The sequence below is a fragment of the Thermothelomyces thermophilus genome, chromosome 7, assembly GCF_000226095.1.
Source record: "Thermothelomyces thermophilus ATCC 42464 chromosome 7, complete sequence".
NCBI lineage: Eukaryota > Fungi > Ascomycota > Sordariomycetes > Sordariales > Chaetomiaceae > Thermothelomyces > Thermothelomyces thermophilus.
In genome coordinates this window covers 1,545,757-1,564,716 of record NC_016478.1, presented here as the reverse complement: position 1 = coordinate 1,564,716, position 18,960 = coordinate 1,545,757, and the positions used below count along the sequence as shown (strand labels likewise).

The following is an 18,960-nucleotide window of genomic DNA, read 5'->3' as shown; positions in this document are numbered from 1 at the left end:
GCCGAAAAATATGCTCATTTGTGCTCCAACCGCGTTCCTGCATCTGCACCTCTGCAGCACCGCTCCTCACCAAAGCTTCTCCCATTCTTCCCAACGCGGCGGCGTCGGATAGTCCGGGGCTCGCCCCCGTCGGTTTCATGGCTCCACATGCTCGTCCCCTTGTTTTTGCATGCCAATGGATTCTCGGGCACAGCAGCTCCGTGGCATTGAGCTGACGGTTCTCATGTCTGCCCAGTGTCCGCACCGCGGCTGGCTAGCGCACACAAGTCCCAACCAGGGATATATGTTCAGGGGTCATCGCGATGCCATCAACGGCACAAGTCCTCTAACCCCAACCCCCCCTCCCCCCCCAAGAGAAGCGGGCCACCTGCCTCCGTGAGCGATGTTGGGGGCGATCAATGCCAACCTCGAGGCCTCAAAGCGGCAAACAGCTTGGGGGCTCGGGACTCCGGGGATCCTCAAGGAACCCCCTTTCTCATGAGTAGAAATAGAACCCAATAAGCCCGCTGTGATGCCTCATGAGCTACTCGCCGCCACCGTCTCAAAGCCCCTTCATAGACCTGCTCTCAAAAGCATAGCCTTTGTTTACTTCCCCTGAGGCGCCTTCCCTGTTTTTTTGAACCTTGGAGTCTGAACGACAATTCTCTTGACCTGTCCCTGTTCGGCATCATGATGCCGGCCATTGCCAACTTCAAGCTCTTGTCAAAGAGCTTGGCCGTGTTGCTCTTCTCGCTGTCACTCATCACTTCCTCTGCGGCAGGAATAATCCCCCCTCGCATCGAGTCCCAGAGCCGCGAAAATGGTAACGTGACTTCCTGCCCACAACATGATGCGGCTGCAAACAACACGTATTGACACCTTGCCCCCTCCCTCTCTTTCCCAGGCGAGCCTTCGAAACCGAGCCCTCGCCGTTTCGGCTTCGTCCTTCCCCGGGCCTTCGACGCGGTGGACATCTTCGGGCCCATCGAGATCCTGCAAGCCCTCTCGCGGCAGACCCATCTCGAGCTGGCGCTCCTCGGCCGGACCCTCGAGCCGGTCACGACGGAGCCGGCCAACGCGGCCATGAACAAGTTCAACTCGTCCTTCTGGCCGCGGATCGTGCCCACCCACACCTTCGCCGACAGCCCGGCCCTCGACGTGCTCTTCGTCCCCGGCGGCGCCGCCGCCCGCAGCCCGGACCTGGGGCCCGAGATCGCCTACGTCCGCGACGTCTTCCCCTCCCTCCGGTACCTCATCACCATCTGCACCGGCGCCGGCATCGCCGCCCAGGCTGGCGTGCTCGACGGCCACCGGGCCACCACCAACAAGGCCGCCTGGGACGAAATCACGGCCATGGGGCCCAACGTCAAGTGGTGCGTTTCCGCCTTCTTTTTCCTATCCGCGCGCTCGACGGCATTCGACTGGTGGCTGACTTTGTATCCTCGGGGATGAAAAACAACAGGGTCTCACCCGCCCGCTGGGTCGAGGACGGTAAAGTCTGGAGCTCGTCAGGCGTAAGTTTGGCCCCAGCCTTCCCCTCGTTCTGCCATTTTTTGTTTCTTTTCCATTTCCCTTGAAAAAAAAAAGAAAAGGAAACAATGATTGTTTTGACCCTCCCGGATAGGTCGCCTCCGGCATAGATCTCACCTTTGAGTTCGTCAAGCAAAAATACGAAAACGGCACCGCCATCGCGCAGATGATCGCCGGGCGTATTGAGCACGTCATCGTCTCGGATTGGCGAGATGACCCTTTCGCCGATCAGTTCAACGTTCCGCCATCCAACTAAGTAGGAAGCCACCATCTGAAACCGGCGAGTTCGCAGAATTAGATTCCTGAATAATTAATAACTCATTCTGTCTGTATCAGCGTGAGGCCTAGGCTTAGATTTCGATTCTTTGAACGAGCACAAAAGTGCTTTGGACTGATCACCGTGTTTGTAGACTCAGTAGGTTGGTGTAGCAGGTGTGATATAACAACTGTTCGCCTGGTATGTAGCCCGAGTAAGGTAGATTAAGGTACTATGTTCCGCAAGTGAATAACGATTAATGTGAGTAACACCGTGACATTGGAGCTGAGGGAAAAAAAAGAAAAAAAAACTGAAACCTTGGAAGTTCCTTCTATGTGCCCTGAACCGGTATTGTATGTGACAGGCAGGGCGGTCTCGGGGGATTCGAGAAAGAAGCCGCAAGAGAGCCCTTCCCAGGAACGGGCCTCTTAGACCTTCGTCAAAGGAGATGATGCGCCCATCTCCAAGAGTTGGTCTTTCCGCCGACCCGCTCACTGTAAAGCTCATGCGCAGCTTGAGTGCCGGTGACCGATAAGGAGCCAGCATGGCCCATAATTACGCGTTGATTGGGCATCGACCCTGGTGTTGCTCGTTCCTCCATCTTCTCTCGCAATACTCCCGTGCAAGCTGTTTCAACAGCTTTCCCGACATTCTTTCTCTGACAATGACCCCTCATCATCTCCTCCAACCCGCTCTTCCTTCCGGAAGTCAACGACCGTCTGACCCTTACCTCCACCCCACTAACTAAACACTACCCCCCCCTCTTCCCTAGACTCTCGTTAGCCTACCCAGACCCGGCTGACTCCCAACCTGAGTCCGCGCCTCCACGAGTCCGAGTGCTGGCCCCATCCACGCCCGCATCGCCGCGACTGCTGCTTTTGCCCCCACCTCCGCTCGCAGTCGCCGTCGCAGTCGCAGTCGCACTCCCACCCCCAGCTCCTTTACCCTTACTCCCTCCGTTACCAATCTTCAACAGGCCAAAGATCCCTTCCCACGAATCGACGTTGACGTGCGCAAACCCGCGGCCTTCGGCCTGCTGTTCGCGGTACCAGTCCAGGGTTGGCACGAACGTATACCGCATGTGCGTGACGCCTTCGTCGCCGTCCCCGCCGCCGCCGCCGCCGCCGTTGCGCGCCCTCGCGAGCCTGGCTTCCTCATACAGGCGGTTGATACACCTTGATCGGAACGGCGGGGCGCCACGGGAGGAACAGGCGTTGCGGAGGCGGCTCTGGCTGTGGTTGTTGCCACGTGGTGGGTGGAAGATGACCCGGATTTGCTCATCGTCGTACTCGGCCAGGTCGATCTCGGCGTCCTCCCCTTCTTCTGAGTTTGCTTTGCCGCCGTTGCCGCTGATTGATGGTCGGACATCGGCGAGGTCCATAGCGAAGTGTTCGTCATTCGTCTGGTGATGGTGCTGATCGACAAAAAGGCTCGAGGAGTCGGTGTCGCTTGTGTTATCAGACGGGAAGGAGCGGGAGTCGGATTGCTGTCTTGAGGGTTCTGGCGAAGGGTCGAAGGGAGGGCCAAGGGCTACCCGTTTCCACCCTCTTGCCTCCATGACGATTTCCGGCGCTGGCAGGTATTCGCGTATGCCGATGAGCATTTTTTGGAGGAAGAGCAGGGTCACGTCGATTGGATACTCCGAGTCGCACTCGGCCGGCCAGTCCCAGCCGCCGTACCACACCTGGTCGAGCCATGTGCCGTGATTCTTCTCGTCACAGTGGTAGCGAACGTGCTGAATCAGTTGCCGCTGCATGAAGATGAGGTCCTTCTCCGCCGGCGCCTGCCCGTTCGGGTACCTGGTCCTCGCGGCCGGGTCCCATATGATGACCTCACACCGTGTGTATGGTGTCCTGTGGGGGTTGACAGGCCGGTAGACGGCGATCCAGGGGTGGCGCTCCAGTGGTTTCTGCGGAGGCACAACGTCGGGATAGTCCCACTCCCTGTCGATGATGGTATAGAAAAAGCCAACGTAGGTGTTGTATTTCTCCCCCCATTTCTGAGCTGCGGAATCCGTTGCGGACCTGCCAAACGGGAAGGTGAACTTAAACCAGTCGTGGATTCGGGAATACCTCGCAGAAAAGTCCCCAAAATGCGTCGCCATTTCCAAGTCGAACCAGGAGACAGGAAACTTGTACAGTCCCCATAGCGACTTGCCGCCAGGCAATCTAGTCAGGCTGCTAAGGTAGTCAGCAAAGCACTCGCTATCCTCCGTCCGGATGAGATTGCTTCGGAACGACCACGGGCCGTCTCTGAACCTCGGCCTGCTAACACGGTCGGAGGGCATTTGCAGGCTTGACTCGTCATGGTTATGCGTGCTAGCTTTTGCTGTGTCGGCCTGGTCGTTCATTTCTTGAACAACTTCCAAAACCGCATCGGGATCGTTCAGCGTGACCTTGGAATACTTGGGGATGCGGACGAACCGTTCTCCCCTCCCGCACCCATGTAGCTTCATTGACTGGCTCGAGCCGATAACGTGGAATTTGCGGAACTGATCGGCTCGCAACGTTGCCCACCAGCCAAACCAATTGACCAAACTCTGCTCATCGTTCGGATCGATTGACGGGTCAGCATATATTAGTGAGCTATTGTCCTCGTCTTGCGCCTCAGCGCCGGCGTGTAGCAATCTCGTAAGATGCAGGTCGGCGGCCATGTTAGCGACTGCGTATCTGCAGCTGCAGTCGTCCCTCGTCAAGCCCCTGAGATTCGCCTCAATATCGGGCTGTGTGTTGCCTGGGCATTTCAGCATCTCCTCCCGAGCCCGATACTTGTCTTCGGCCAACTCTGACAGATATTCGTGAATATTGTAGGCAGTGACCAGTCGGTAGGCAAATTTCCCAACCCATTGGCTCGTGAACCACTCGAAGAACTCGAGCGAGCGCCGGGGTTCGGACACTAGGAAGCTAGGCGTGAGAAGGAATACGGTACGATACGGAAAGAGTCGTGTAAGCCGCACATCCCCCGGAGGTGCCGGGCACTGGGCCACCGATATGGATGGGTAAAGCGGTAGACCATCGACGGGCTCAGAGATACACCAATATTCGTCATTCCTGCTCACAAGATACCGAGCGAGATTTGGAAACCGGCGCAGGCTCCACGCCAGCATCTCGTGGATGATGACCACGCCAGGTATGGTTTCAACAACAGATCGAAAGGCGTCCCAGCCCCCTGACTGTTGGCTTGTGAAGATCTGGCACTTTGGATTTCGTGCGCGGAGCCAGTGACAGAGTGTATATTCAATCTCCTTCCTCGTTTTCGGGATCGCTAGGAAGAAGTAATGCTCAGCAAGCGGCCTCTCTAAAAGCACTGTCGGGAGAAGCTTGTTGTAGTCAAAATCAAAAAGGCGCTTGAGTAGCAGCTCCCGCGCAGAGAGGCCGTTCTGAACGCCGGCGTTCGGCCTCGGCTGCTCAATTATTTGCGATTGAAATTGCAGAGAAGGGATCGGCGACGGTAACATGCGTCGGCAATCTTCAGGCGAGGCGAATATGAGATATCCTAGCATCGCCTCGGATGGACCTGCAGGCACAAGACCGGACAATATTGATTTCCACTCGTCGCATTTTGTCGGATAAACCAGGACATTGTACTCTGTTTGGCCATAGTAAAGCGCCAACAAACGGACTGTCAAGTTGTCGGCCACACGAGCTATTATGGCTTGATCTGTGTCCTTCGACGTGATTGTTCCACTTGCCAACCGATCCTTAAGTAGGGAGTTGAACTTAGCAGCAGCGTTGCCAGAGAAGCAGGTATGGCTAAAGTCTAGCGTCTTCCTCGCAAGGAAGTCCGGGAGCCACGAAAGTTCGCTTGACGATTCTCGAGGGAGGCCAGTGAAGGTAGCTTCGACCAAGAGTTTGCCGAGCACTAATGTTTTGTCTGAATCCTGGCTGTCTGGGACGGGTGCCGACCCGTCCGAGCCGGGTTCCTGTAGTTGACAAGGAAGTGGAGATGGTTTCGAACGTCCTTGGGCGACTGGGCTGTCATGGTCTGCCTGTTCGGATTCTTGGACGAAAGCGTATAGATTCTCGGAGTCGTCCGAGACCTGAAAACGGACAGACTTCCGTTTCTTTTTCTGGTGTGCCGCCTCTGCGCCTGGAACTGCCGGCATCGGGTCGTCGATGGTGGCTGTGAGTGCTTGCGAATGTCCTAACGGCGGACCATGATCGTTTTCCTGCTGCGAGGGTAGTACCCTGGCAGGGCTCATGGCAAAACCTCCCGGGCTTTGTGCGCTAAGACTTTGTGTTCTGCGCAGGTCATAAAGTTCTAATCTTGAGACATCGAGTGGAGGGAGATCTTCTTTATCCCTACTCCTCTTGTAGGCCTGTCAAAGACCGAGTTAATGATTATGGAATGAGAAGCAGCTTCGGGGGAGAAAATAGGTCGAAGGGGAAATGGTTTCGAGGGCATAAACGGTTCGGCTATATTAACCTAGAGAACGCGCAACTGGGTTGAATCGCTTACCTGCCAACGCTGGCGATGCTTGCGGAACAATTTTGGGTCCTTTGTGGGATCCGACATTGAGTCTTTCAGGCTAGCCCGGGGTTTTCTTGTCTTGCCGCTCGTAAAGATATTACCCGTTGGTTGTGCCGCGCTTTTCTTGGCTGTGAAAGTCTTGCGAGAACTGGTACCAGACGGTCTAGGCGGGGGTGCCGTCGTGGTTGCAAGGGCAATGGCAGGTCTGCCGTTTGATTTCGGCGCCGTATCCGGAGTAGCTGTGCTCGCTGACTTGTTACTTGACCCCTGGTAACCAGTCCGCGAGGGCACTGGTTGCCTCCTTTCGGGGACTGCCGACGACAAGTCTGTCTGCGCCTCCCAGACAACGGAGCTGGGTCGGCCCCCTTCGCTGAGTCGTCGGGAGCTGCCAATCAGCGGCCCTGCGGCTGAGACGCTTGCAGGCTTGGGGCTCGGTGCCCGTTTACGAGCTCTTTGTTGACTCTGACGTAGCGCCTCCTTCACAGGCTCATCAGCACCGGAAGTCTCAATTCCGCTTTCTTCCTCAGCTTCCTCGTCACTTGAATCCGTGTTGAAAGGAGACGTCAGTGGCAACCCCAATCTTTTCCGTTTTCGGTTTCGGCGGTGATGACGCTCTAGCTTTTCTTTCCTTGCCTGCTTCTGCGCTTCCTCGAATATCCGGATATCGAACGGCTCCAATTCGCCGGTGGCATGCTTCGCTTTTTCCTCTTCCCAAAGGGCCTTGAGTTCGGGGCCGAGATTCGATTCGGGTTCCCATGTGCTTTCGTGGAGTGGGTAGTCTTCCCACTTAATTAGGTAGTACATTGTCCCATTTGTATGCTGCCGCTCAGCCAGGATAGCCTCAACGACGTACTCTTGGTCGGGGTCATGAAGTGAAACTGTTGATGTCACGGAGATGCTGTCATCGCTATCATCTTTGTCGGAAGCAGCTGGCCTAAACGAGGCCTTAGGGTTGACCTGGAACATGGCAATTCTAATTACTGCCTATAGTCGGTAAGTCAAGGATGCGTCTTCACATTTAGAGGGCCGGACTCGGTGGTCTGTGTGGAATTGGGCCAAAAGAGGCTGGGAAAGAAAGGAAAGATCTCGGGCTGTGATCACCTTTGACTAGGGTGAAGTAACCAGCTAATTACAGCTCGGTCTGTGCACGGGCTAGCTTGTTAGTTGGTATTGCTTATTTCTAGTAGGCGGACAAGGAAACCCGTAGTCAATTACTCTTTTTGGTCGCAGGCCAATCGATTGATTTTAGAGTGCTCCCAATGTTGAGATCTAGTGTCGCTGACGGATCGAGAGAATTGAGCAGCTTGTTGATCGGATTAAATACACTGGTTGCTCCTCACAGAACTCCTCTCGATGTCTATTGGAAGTAGACGCGCGTTTGTTCGATTATGGGGTTTATGAGTTTCGGCCCTAGGGAGAAAAATAGTCCTGCGATCTTAAGATAACCTAACATTAACAAGGTGGCCATAGAACTGAGGGCTTAGGTGTGAAAATTGTTCACTTACAGCGATGCGCTTACGCCAAATTTATTCGAAGCTTGATTGATACCTCACGTTGAGGTTCCCAGCGTAAGGTAGCAAGCTTGGGAATTAATTAGACGATTCGAATCGGTGGGGTTATGAGCAGGAGTGTTTTGGGAACTAGGGGGTGCGAAAAGGTGAAGCTTTCAAAGCAGGAGACGGTTATCAGCCAATCAAATGAGCGAACATTGATTGCGCACCCCGCACTCGGCGTTATCCAACCCAAGGCAGAGAGCATCTCATGGACTTAACTTTTACTTCCGCTGGGAATGTTAACAGGACCTGAAATAGGACAGCTAATGACCTCCAATGGTTCTTTGAGTGTAAATACCTCCTATCTATAAAGGAGGACGAGATCATGCCTTGGCAGCGGTTAAAGTTTCGCCTATGTCCCTAGTGGTGAAGACGCTGCTTCCCCAATCCGGATATGTACCACTTCTATCTTATGCACGTGATATTCCCACTGATGTAGACCTTGAACTCCCGAGATATTGTACGAGTACGACTGGGCATAACCTTGCATTGAATCTGTGTTCACAAAAGCTGCCATTTTAGATTCGTCTAATCTCCCGCCTACTCGATACATTGTTTATCCGTAGCGTATGTACGGAATACACGAGACAACCAGAGCTGTGTCTCACAGACAGTCAGCCCAGACCCCTTGGCACTGCAGTGCCACTCGTTGTCAGCTGCAGCTTGAGCCAACGGCCCACCGAGCCGCACCGAGAATCCTCCTGACTCTCCCTGGACATCAACCAGCCTACACAAAGCACAAACACATCGACATTTCGCGGCACTAGTCTACCACGTCTCGCGTATAATCTCTCACCACAACCATGGCCAACGACGAGTACGATGTAAGCCACCGATTTATGCTGACTTTTTTGTGTTCGTTATGCGCGGGCGTTGCGCTAACCTGACCTGCCTGGACAGTTCCTATTCAAAGGTGCCTAGCCACATCAACAGATGCGCTTCCTGCTCCCATAATTGCTGCACGAACAGTCGGCTGATACTCTGGTTTCCTGTTTTTAGTGGTCTTGATCGGAGACTCGGGTGTCGGAAAATCCAACCTGCTTAGCCGATTCACGCGCAATGAGTTCAACTTAGACTCCAAGTCGACCATCGGCGTTGAGTTCGCCACGAGGTCGATCCAGATTGACGGCAAGACAATCAAGGCGCAGATCTGGGACACTGCTGGTCAGGAGCGATACCGCGCCATTACGTCTGCCTACTACCGGGGTGCCGTCGGTGCGCTGCTCGTCTACGACATCAGCAAGAGTCTCTCGTTCGAGAACGTGACTCGGTGGCTGAAGGAGCTGCGAGATCACGCGGACAGCAACATCGTCATTATGCTCGTGGGCAATAAGACTGATCAGCGGCACCTGAGAGCCGTGCCGACAGAGGACGGCAAGAACTTTGCCAGTAGGTTTTCCTGCGCCATTCGTGGTGATGGCGGCGCCGCTATGGGCAGTCAAGGGAGCGAAAGCTGATCCGTTACCAGGCGAAAATGGGCTCTCCTTCATCGAAACATCGGCTCTCGAGGCGACCAACGTCGATCTGGCCTTCCAGAACATCCTGACTTGTATGAAACCCCCCTCGTATCGCTCCTCCCCCGCGCTCCACCACTTGAGCTGACTTTTGCGCTGCAGCCATCTACCAGATTGTGTCGAGCAAGAGCCTGGCGGAGGAAGGGGCAGACGTCGGCAAGAAGTTCGACCCGAGGGAAGGCAATAACATCTCCCTTAGCCAAGAGGGGGCGAAGAAGGAGGATAAGAGCTGCTGCTAATATCTTGGCCCGGCACGATTACACGGCGTCACTTATGTCTGATACGAATTGGGGAACTTCTTATGGCCATGGGGGACACGGATCTGCTGCACCTTTGGGACGTTGGAGGATGAATTTCTTCAGAGAGGGGGAGGGGGGTATTCTAGTCTTGTTCGTTTTGTCCTTTGGTGCTCTACGTGTGCTGGTTCTTGGGGTTTTTGCAGTGGTTCTCACCACCCTCGGTGCATGGGTTACGAAGCAGTCACACTAGGTGAAACGGGCCCAGCGTTGGTAATACCTGATATCGGGTCGCAGGTCGAGATCCGGGTCTGCACAAGTTTTGCCATTTGACAACATATACATACCTCGTTGGCGGGGTCCGAGGGATGCGAGGGGCAGAGGGCAACTTGAGTGACTCGACGCTGCCAGTCTTTTGATCACCGTCTTCATTTCGCCGTCTCACCCTCATTCGGCCATCTAGCCACTCTTCAACGGCGGTTGCCACAGCTTTTTTTTCAGGGCTCGCTCCCTGTTTCATGTTTCGGACTCTGCACAGGGGCACACGGGCTGGATGCTGACCGCCTGCTCGAAACGGCGAGAATGCGATAAGGCTTATCATTGAGTGGGGCGCGCTCGGCCGTTCAACTTTTTTTCGTCCCATTTGCTTGCATCGCCTCGCGACGGGTTGTTAATCGGGCCCCGCCAAGAACAACTCAAACCAAACAAGACCTCAAAAGATAAGCCGACGAGATGGCGGCAGTATACAAGTCGTTATCCAAGAGCGGGTCCAAGGCCGAAAAGGACACAGAGAACAATGGCACCGTGGAAAGGAAAAACAAGCAGAGAGTGCTCATCCTCTCGTCGCGAGGCGTCACCTACAGGTTCGCATTGAAAGCCATTGCATCTCGGCGGTTCGTTGACTGACTTGGGGGATTAGGCACCGACATCTCCTCAATGACTTAGCAGCTATGCTCCCGCATGGGCGGAAAGACGCCAAGTTTGACTCCAAGTCTAAGCTTTATCAGCTCAACGAGTTGGCCGAACTCTACAACTGCAACAACGTGCTCTTCTTCGAGGCGAGGAAAGGGAAGGATCTGTACATGTGGTTCAGCAAAGTACCAAACGGTCCTACCGTCAAGTTTTATGCCCAGAATTGTGAGTCGTCCGAGTTTGTGTGGGTTGGATCGGAGCGAGAACATGGTTGCTGAGACCAGCGCCTAGTGCACACAATGGAAGAATTGCACTTCACGGGGAACTGCCTCAAGGGCTCACGACCAATCCTCTCTTTTGACGGCGCCTTCGAGTCCGAACCCTACCTGCGCGTCATCAAGGAGATCTTCCTACAGATCTTTGGCGTGCCGCAGGGCGCGCGCAAGTCCAAGCCCTTCATTGATCACGTCATGGGCTTCAGCGTGGCGGATGGCAAGATCTGGGTCCGCAACTACGAGATCCGGGAGGTCGAAAAGGTTAAGGGCGACGGCGGCGGCGGCGACGACGATAACGGCGAGGGCGAAGAGAAGCACAGCGGGCGCAAGGGCAAGGGCGGCGGCAGGGACACGGACATCAGCCTGGTCGAGATCGGGCCCCGGTTCGTGCTTACGCCGATTGTCATTCAAGAGGGCGCTTTCGGCGGACCGATCATTTACGAAAATAAGCGCTTCATCTCGCCAAACAAGATCCGCGCCGAGCTGCGGCGGGCGAAGGCGAGCCGGCATGTGGCCCGGATGGAGCAACAGAGGGATACGCTGGCGCGGAAGAGGAACCTGGGTTTGATAGATGGCCAGAAGAAGGATCAGACTGGATTAGATACCCGGGAGCTGTTTGCTTAGGTTTGGGAAATGGGATTTTTTGGGGCTGGCGTTCGTTCTCTGGGCCTTGCTTGGTTGATGGGCTGTGGTATGTTCCGCAACTTGTGGCGATGGCGCTTGTGAATGGCTAATCACATCGACTGGATGGTAGTAAAGGCGCTATCCGGCCTACCTCGTTCAGCCGTTGAGATGCGGCGTCGTCTAGCTTTTCTTATAAGTACTGTACTGGATATGTACCACCCCACCACATCTGGTCAGGCATTGAACTGCGACCCGCTAGGAGCGAACTCAAGACAGTGGGGCCTGCCGGCCGACTGTACCTTCGTACCCGGCTGTATCTCGCGCTCAGCAATAAAACCAGGCCCTTTTCCCGGTTCTCTCAGCATATCAGTCAACCTCAAAAATTGCCAAATACGGCAAGCCACAGTCAAACGCCGACGCCCCTCAGCGCCCGCCGCAACAGTTCCGCCCTTTACCCCCATATCTGATGACTTCAGCGGCAGATTAACCAAGAGGATGGCATTCAGGATACCATGATCTGGCAGTGGAGTAAAGATTCTCGTTTCTTTAGAGGGTTTTTCGTCGTTTTCCCTCCTTCAAGGCATGGTTCATCTGAAGTACATTGGAGGAAGAGTTCGCTCCATTCTGCTTGTTCACGCCTAATCAGGTATTCCGAGATAGAGGGACGTCCAGATTCTGCATGAAAGCAATCAGGATTCAGGCTAAGATTGCGCGCATTCCAAAGGATGATTGTGTGTGATGTGGCATGCTGCTGGTTAGCTTATCGTGAGCTCGGCTTTGAGATTTAAGGTCTATGTCCGCTTGTCAACGTCGTATGGAAAGAAGATTCCCGAGAAGCAGCTCGCATCCCCATCAAACCTGCTGAGCCACTCCATCTGGAAATTGATGTCAATGGTGCCTGTGTGTCATGACCTCCCAAGCGCTCAACGGCTTTCACCCATCGCTCGGTTTCTGCGGTGCCATCAAGCGCCGGAAGGTCGAGTTGCACCACCTGCTCTTCCCCACTCTCCTTAGTCCAAGAAGAGTCTTGCGACCATATCAACACTTCCAGCTGCGACTGGTATCCTGTATGTGATGGCGAGATCCGCGCGAGCTTCACCATCATTCGACTGAGTTTTAAGGGAGCAGCAACATGGGGCCTTAACATGCCCTAGGTCTCTACGGCAATTCTCTACCATAAGATTGACGAAGGTCACGGACTCGTGACGGACGGTTCGTAATGCCGTCGGTACGAAAGTATGTCTACCTGCCAGTCTTGTCGATGTAAGTGGGGGGATGTACCCGCTGCAAGCTCCTGTAGGTCTTGCTTCTCATGGGAGGAGGTGTTCAGACCGGTGAGCTACTCATGGACGAGCCAGAAACTTGGGTCTGGTTTGGATGGCGTTGCCACAGCCCCCAAAGGAGTTATTGACACGACGAGGAGCCGGTTTAGCAGGCAAACAGAGCACGATCGATACAGTCGACTAGACCTCGTAACTCAAAGCATGTACATACATGTTCGTCCAACCAACGCCTGTCACATCATCTCTGTACTGCAAGGCAGTTATTGACGCGACTGAACCTTCAGGGCCGTGAGTTATTCTAAAACTTGATCATGAGACGCCGGAACCTGAGCAGTCTCGCGTCCTCTGCGGAGGCGATGCCTGGCCCTGGAGGACATTTTCTTCCACTCGTCAGTTACATGGAGGACAGATTTGAAGGCCCAAAACTCAGCTGTTGGAAGGCGTGTTGTTTTGGTAGTTGTACCTTCCCTCGTGGTTGGACGGAAGCAGACGTGGGCGTTTATCTGCCAGAGGGGAGATTGGTGTGCCGATGCGAACAAGCAAAGTCTTGATTCAGAGGTCCTTTTCAACAGAGTCTCAATGCCCAGAAGCGGACTTGAAGCTCCATGACTCGACAAAAGTTATCCGTTGAGAGCACCTACATATACTGTACATGACGGAGTACAGTACAGTCAGGGGTCAAAAGTATGGGCCGCTCCACCCACTTAAACGCGTTCCACGACACCCACGCGTATCCTACCTTTTCTTCAACATCCTACAAATCAATAATATGGACCTCAATCTACAAGATTTTATACGCAAATTAAAGGCTAACTACAGGGCTAAATAGGAATTAAGCCTATATCTTCGAATGGCCATTTACAGCCTTATAGCTATAAGGTATACTAAATAGTCTCTGGCAACCCTGTTCGGCATTTCTAGATACGCCATCCGTAATACAATCGAACGCTAGAATTCTCACCACACCTTCGAATCTAAACCTCGAAGTGGCCGTCCTGAGGTTCTTACGCCTGCCGAGAAACGATATATCCTTTTGATGGTTAAGAAGGACTAACGTATAATAAGGAAGGCCCTTATTAATACGATTAAGAAGAAAGTGTCACCTTTAACCATTCGACGATTCCTCTAAGCTTACCGCTTACGTAAATGGCGGGCAAAAAAGAGGATTCCTTTGACAAAAGAGCTGGCAAAGAATAGATATAACTTTATATACAATTGGTTAGGAAAGACTGACGAATTAGTTTAAGTAAGTCAAGTATAGTATAGTAATTCTTTTGGTATTTCTAACTATATCTTAGACTATCTTTTCTGACAAGTGTTCTTATTAAAATAATACCTTAAATCCGACCGCCTAGGTATTCCGTTTTCCTTCCGAGAAGTACGACCGTCGATTTGTTAACTTGAAGAACTATACGAGGGCAAATATTATAATTATAGTATAGGGGGTAATATAAGTAGGTAGTCGGAGTAAGCTTATTATCCTAGAGAAGGATCTAAGCACTCTATACTATAGATATATAGCCTGGTTATACTAGAAAGCTCTAGAAGAGGGCCTTCTACTTTATTACGATAGAACTTGACACTTTTAGTAAGATAATGTTCCTATATATATCTACAAATCTACCGAACAGTAGTTCCTAGCATGGGGGATTTCCTAGATTAAATGGCCTATATATAGCCCTAATTTAAACCTTATTAAATATATATAGAGCCTTCTTAAATAGAGGCTATATACGATGTTCCCAGATCTATAGAATTTAAGGCAGAACAGGCTAGATATTGAAGAGTTTACTAGGTGCCTATAGAAGGCATGGTAGGCTATTAAACAGGGGAAAATTGACAGGCTAATCTAGGGAATGCCGCGTCGGCTAGCCGTAGTTAAACGTGCTAGGGGGTGGTATATAAAATATTGAAGCTTGGAACTAGGGCTACTATCTAGTATAAACAGTTTTCTTATATAATTTGTGGCTGTTGAGATATCCTGTGTTAAAGTCTGGTGGTAAAAATGTAGATGGCTGGGGAAATGTGGGACTGGCCTATACTTTTGACCCCTCACTGTACATGGCCCCGGGCGCTTTCCCAGAACAGCCAACACGATCCCTGGCAACTTTGAGATCCCAGGGCTCGACAACTTGGTATGTACTGTACATGAGAGCAACGGTCCAGCGCGCAATCTTGAAGCAAATTTGAAGAGGAGTCCCTTACGCAAAGAGATACTCGGATAGTTATCCCGTCGTGATATTTCACACGGATATTCTCTGGATGCTGTTTGCCTTAGGTCGGTGTTAGGGACTGAGGCGCTATGATCAAGTGCCTTGGACTATTTTGTAGTGGGGTTGCGGCTGCTCTCGCTATTCATACGCTGCGGGCCCAGCCACTCGATCTCCCTAAACATCAACCACACCGAGACCCAGGCACTTTGTTGCACGTCCGTGGCCGACCACCCGCTCGCCCGCGAGTATGCGCAGCCGCGGTCTTTGATACTGCCTCTGCTCTCTGGTATGTTAATAATGTATTCTCCCGAGGCTTCAGCCTGTGCATTCAAGGCCGAAGGGTGGATGGAGTTGCAAGTCGCATGGAAAGTGCACCTCGATTCTTGAATCCGACCTGTCCGGGCTTGTCGTTTCCTGGCTGCTCAGGCCGCAAAACACCCTTCGTCTGGAAGCGCCCTCTCGGGTGGATAACTCCTGCATATTCGGCCTTCTTAATTCTTTTGTTTAGAGAAACCCGTTTGCGCACCCAAATTTCTTGACCTCTAACTTTTGGCACAGAGGTCCATGGTCGGCATCTCGAGTCTTGCCGCTCCTCCCTAGCTTGAACCCCAGCACGCTTCAAGCACTCTTTCTTCCGCTTTTTTTTTTTGGCGGGGGGGAGGAGAGTTGTATTAACTAAGTCACAAACGTCTGCCGCACCTTTACGACAAGGACACGCTATCAAAAGTGTCGAGTCAGAGTAAGTGCCTCTCTTCACCAGACAAAACGCCCGCCGCGGCAGTCACCAACCTTGCCCGCACTCCTCACCACCCGTTCCGTCCGTCTCTTACTTTTGGGTGGTGCCTCTCACTTCTGAGACTTCCTCTTTCCAATTCCCTGGGTTATACCGGAAGCTTACTGACTACGGAAAAGCTCGACGAGGGTCATAGCTCTTCTCAGAAGCGTTCATAGGGGCAGCTCGCCCAGGATGGACATCATCGAGAATGATGTCGTCATGGATGGTGAGGACCGCCGCATGACTGATGGCTCTTCGGCTCCCAACGGTTTTCTAGATGTAACTACGACGGGGGAGAGTTCAATCCCGGATGCCACCAACGGCCAAGGCACCAGCGGCATGAGCCGGGATGAAGACCAGGACTCTGACCCGACAGCTTACCCCGAGCACCTGCGGCGACGTGGCCTGCTGCCGACTGGTTGCTGCTACGATGACCGCATGAAGCTACATGCCAATGCCGACTTTGGGCCTAACCCGCATCACCCAGAGGATCCGTCGCGGATCGAGTACATCATGAGAACCTTCAAGAAGAATGGTCTGGTGTTCACTGGCTCCGACGCCGAGCTCATCCGCATTATCCAGACCGAGCCAACCAAGTACATGTGGCGAATCCCGGCGAGGGAAGCAACCAAGGAGGAAATCTGCATGGTTCACCACCCTGGGCACTTCCTATGGGTTGAAGCTCTGTCCCGTAAATCAACCCAAGAGCTTCGCGAGCTGTCCACCCGGATGGATCAAGGCAGGGACTCGCTCTATGTCGGCAGTATGACATACGAGGCGTCGCTGATCTCGGCCGGCGGCGCCATCGAGACGTGCAAAAGCGTGGTTGCCGGCGTCGTGAAGAACGCGTTCGCCATCATCCGCCCGCCGGGCCATCACGCCGAGTTTGACGCGCCCATGGGGTTCTGTCTCTTTAACAACGTTCCCATTGCTGCTAAAATCTGCCAGGCCGACTACCCAGACCTCTGCCGAAAGATTCTAATCTTGGACTGGGACGTGCACCACGGCAACGGCATCCAGAACCTCTTCTACGACGACCCCAATATCCTCTACATTTCTCTCCACGTCTACCGCAACGGCGAGTTCTACCCCGGCAAGCCCGATAACCCGATGACGCCCGACGGCGGGCTCGAGCACTGCGGTGCCGGGCCCGGCCTAGGCAAGAACGTCAACATCGGCTGGCACGACCAGGGGATGGGCGACGGTGAGTATATGGCGGCCTTCCAGAAGATCGTCATGCCCATCGCCCACGAGTTCAACCCGGACCTGGTCATCATCTCGGCCGGCTTCGACGCCGCCGCCGGCGACGAGCTGGGAGCCTGCTTCGTCACGCCCAGCTGCTACGCCCACATGACGCACATGCTCATGTCGCTCGCCGGCGGCAAGGTGGCGGTCTGTCTCGAGGGCGGCTACGACCTCGAGGCCATCTCGAAATCGGCGCTGGCCGTCGCCCGGACGCTCATGGGGGAGCCGCCCCCGAAGATGGAGATCCCCAAGATCAGCCGCGAGGCGGCCAAGGTGCTGGCCAAGGTCCAGGCGTATCAGGCGCCGTACTGGGAGTGCATGCGCGCCGGCATCGTCGACGTCCAGGAGATGCAGGCGCAGGAGTCGTCGCGTCTGCACGATGTGGTGCGCCGGGCGCAACGCCAGGTCTTGTCCGAGAAGCACGGCATGCTGCCGTTGTATATCCAGCGAGACGTACTATTCAAGTCTTTCGAGAACCAGGTGCTGGTGACTAGGGGGATCCAGTCAGCTCGCAGGATCCTGGTCATCGTCCATGACCCGTAAGTGATGGTCGTTCAAGTAGTTGAGGCTCGACTGATGACCCTGTTCCCAGGCCGGAACTGCATGCCCAGCCTGATCCGCTGGACAACACGGTGGAGGCTCACAACGCATGGGTGGTGAGTACCTACATATCCCCGCCGACCTGTTATTAAGAAAAAGTCATCTGAACCGGAAACAGACGGACGGCGTCACGCGTTACATTGACTGGGCCATTGAGAAAGGCTTCGGAGTCATCGATGTCAACGTGCCTCACTACATCACGCACCCAGAGGTACGTATGCCCATTATGGAGAAAGGAATACGGGTGAAACCAAAGTAGAAGCGGGAAAAAGAGAACGGGGAGTGGAAGGGAGGAACAGAAGGAGAAATCGCCATGCTAATCCTCCCGTGTAGGACACTGATGCCTTCATCCCACGCGCCGACGAACGCACGCTCCAAGCCCAAGTCCAAGAACTAATGTGCTATATCTGGGACAACTACCTGCAGCTGTACGACTCGGTCGAAGACATCTTCCTGATGGGCGTAGGCAACGCCTACCTTGGAATCAAGGTCCTGCTCATCAATCGACGTAAGTCTCCCGCTCTACCCCGCTCATTCTTTATATGGGGGGCCCAAACCCCGCGAACTTAACCTTGAGCCCTGACCCTTGGCTAACACTTATGCTCCCTCTCGGTAGTAGACGTCAAGTCCCGGGTCGCGGGCGTGGTCAACTTCGTCAACGGCAGCCTGCGACCGGTCAAGTCGGACGTGGACAGCGATCTGTCGTCGTGGTACAAGGAGCACTCGCAGGTGTACGTGGCCAACGACCACGCGTGCTGGTCCGACCCGGACCTCACGCGCAAGGTGATGAAGCGCCGGTTCGGCAACGTCATCCGCGCGCAGGTCAACGGCCTCACGCCGATGATGGCGGAATATTTCGCGGACGTGCAGCAGTTCATCATGGAGAGGGTGACGTCGGACGAAGGCGGGAGAGACGAGGGGGAAGAGACCGAAGAGGAGGAGAGTGGGGGGAGGTAGAACGACGCGCGGGCATGTTGAGATGGGGAAGAGATTGGTCGGGGCATTGCGCGGCGTTACAACGGCGTGCCGGAAGGGGAGAGGAGAGAGAGAGGTGTCCCGGGGAGGGAGGGGGGGAAGGATCATTCAAGGGTCAGATATGGAGATTTTCTTGCCATTGACATTCTTGGGCGGGCGAAACATGGGTGAGTTGACTCGGCTGCTCATTCATGTCAATGCCGAGCGCGGTTGCTGTACAATACTTGCTTGTGAGCTCCTGCTGCAGTTTCTGATGTTAAGCGTAAGAGGCAACGCGCTGCACATGCTCGCGTAATACCGTTACAAATGGGTACAGATATGTAGCGGCTAGTTCAACGCGCAAGCGTGAAGAGGTCTGATTTCGCTTCTGAGTACGGATACTGCGTAGTTCGTAGTTGCGATTAATCTGCTGAAGTTGTTCATTAATGGTACGGAAAGACTGCGTACAGAAATGGATTACCCCACGAAGTATTGTATGTGCGGAGTATACTATGTAGTACGGACGTACTCTACGGATTAC

The 18,960-nt window shown here is 53.9% G+C and overlaps 5 protein-coding genes across 5 annotated transcripts; 4 read left to right on the top strand and 1 right to left on the bottom strand.

Moving 5' to 3' along the window:
• Nucleotides 1-669: 669 nt before the first annotated feature.
• Nucleotides 670-1,765, top strand: MYCTH_2070906 (uncharacterized protein; the record flags this gene model as incomplete). The annotated part of the gene is made up of 4 exons (XM_003666774.1): nt 670-807; nt 889-1,352; nt 1,442-1,493; nt 1,604-1,765. 4 exons carry the CDS (start codon nt 670-672, stop codon nt 1,763-1,765), a joined length of 816 nt encoding a protein of 271 aa, XP_003666822.1.
• Nucleotides 1,766-2,549: 784 nt separating this feature from the next.
• On the bottom strand, nt 2,550-7,201 carry MYCTH_109232 (uncharacterized protein; the record flags this gene model as incomplete). Its single annotated transcript, XM_003666773.1, has 3 exons — nt 2,550-3,317; nt 3,450-6,083; nt 6,224-7,201. 3 exons carry the CDS (start codon nt 7,199-7,201, stop codon nt 2,550-2,552), a joined length of 4,380 nt encoding a protein of 1,459 aa, XP_003666821.1.
• A 1,322-nt stretch (nt 7,202-8,523) lies between these two features.
• On the top strand, nt 8,524-9,963 carry MYCTH_2140896 (uncharacterized protein). The gene is made up of 5 exons (XM_003666772.1): nt 8,524-8,612; nt 8,689-8,701; nt 8,788-9,177; nt 9,257-9,337; nt 9,405-9,963. The coding sequence occupies exons 1-5, from the start codon at nt 8,592-8,594 to the stop codon at nt 9,539-9,541; spliced, it is 642 nt and encodes a 213-aa protein (XP_003666820.1). The 5' UTR covers nt 8,524-8,591; the 3' UTR covers nt 9,542-9,963.
• A 195-nt stretch (nt 9,964-10,158) lies between these two features.
• MYCTH_2311869 (uncharacterized protein) lies at nt 10,159-11,708 on the top strand. Its single transcript, XM_003666771.1, has 3 exons — nt 10,159-10,401; nt 10,458-10,675; nt 10,742-11,708. Exons 1-3 carry the CDS (start codon nt 10,271-10,273, stop codon nt 11,347-11,349), a joined length of 957 nt encoding a protein of 318 aa, XP_003666819.1. The 5' UTR covers nt 10,159-10,270; the 3' UTR covers nt 11,350-11,708.
• A 4,104-nt stretch (nt 11,709-15,812) lies between these two features.
• On the top strand, nt 15,813-18,422 carry MYCTH_96869 (histone deacetylase A-like protein; the record flags this gene model as incomplete). Its single annotated transcript, XM_003666770.1, has 5 exons — nt 15,813-17,404; nt 17,458-17,521; nt 17,584-17,676; nt 17,799-17,973; nt 18,082-18,422. The coding sequence occupies 5 exons, from the start codon at nt 15,813-15,815 to the stop codon at nt 18,420-18,422; spliced, it is 2,265 nt and encodes a 754-aa protein (XP_003666818.1).
• Between the last annotated feature and the right edge of the window lie 538 nt (nt 18,423-18,960).

Coding starts and splice junctions, on each gene's coding strand:
- MYCTH_2140896 (XM_003666772.1), top strand. CDS start 8,592: ATGGCCAACGACGAGTACGAT. Junction 9,178..9,256: donor GGACGGCAAGAACTTTGCCA/GTAGGTTTTCCT, acceptor ATCCGTTACCAG/GCGAAAATGGGCTCTCCTTC. Junction 9,338..9,404: donor CTTCCAGAACATCCTGACTT/GTATGAAACCCC, acceptor TTTGCGCTGCAG/CCATCTACCAGATTGTGTCG.
- MYCTH_2311869 (XM_003666771.1), top strand. CDS start 10,271: ATGGCGGCAGTATACAAGTCGTTATCCAAGAGCGGGTCCAAGGCCGAA. Junction 10,402..10,457: donor TCGCGAGGCGTCACCTACAG/GTTCGCATTGAA, acceptor TTGGGGGATTAG/GCACCGACATCTCCTCAATG. Junction 10,676..10,741: donor CAAGTTTTATGCCCAGAATT/GTGAGTCGTCCG, acceptor ACCAGCGCCTAG/TGCACACAATGGAAGAATTG.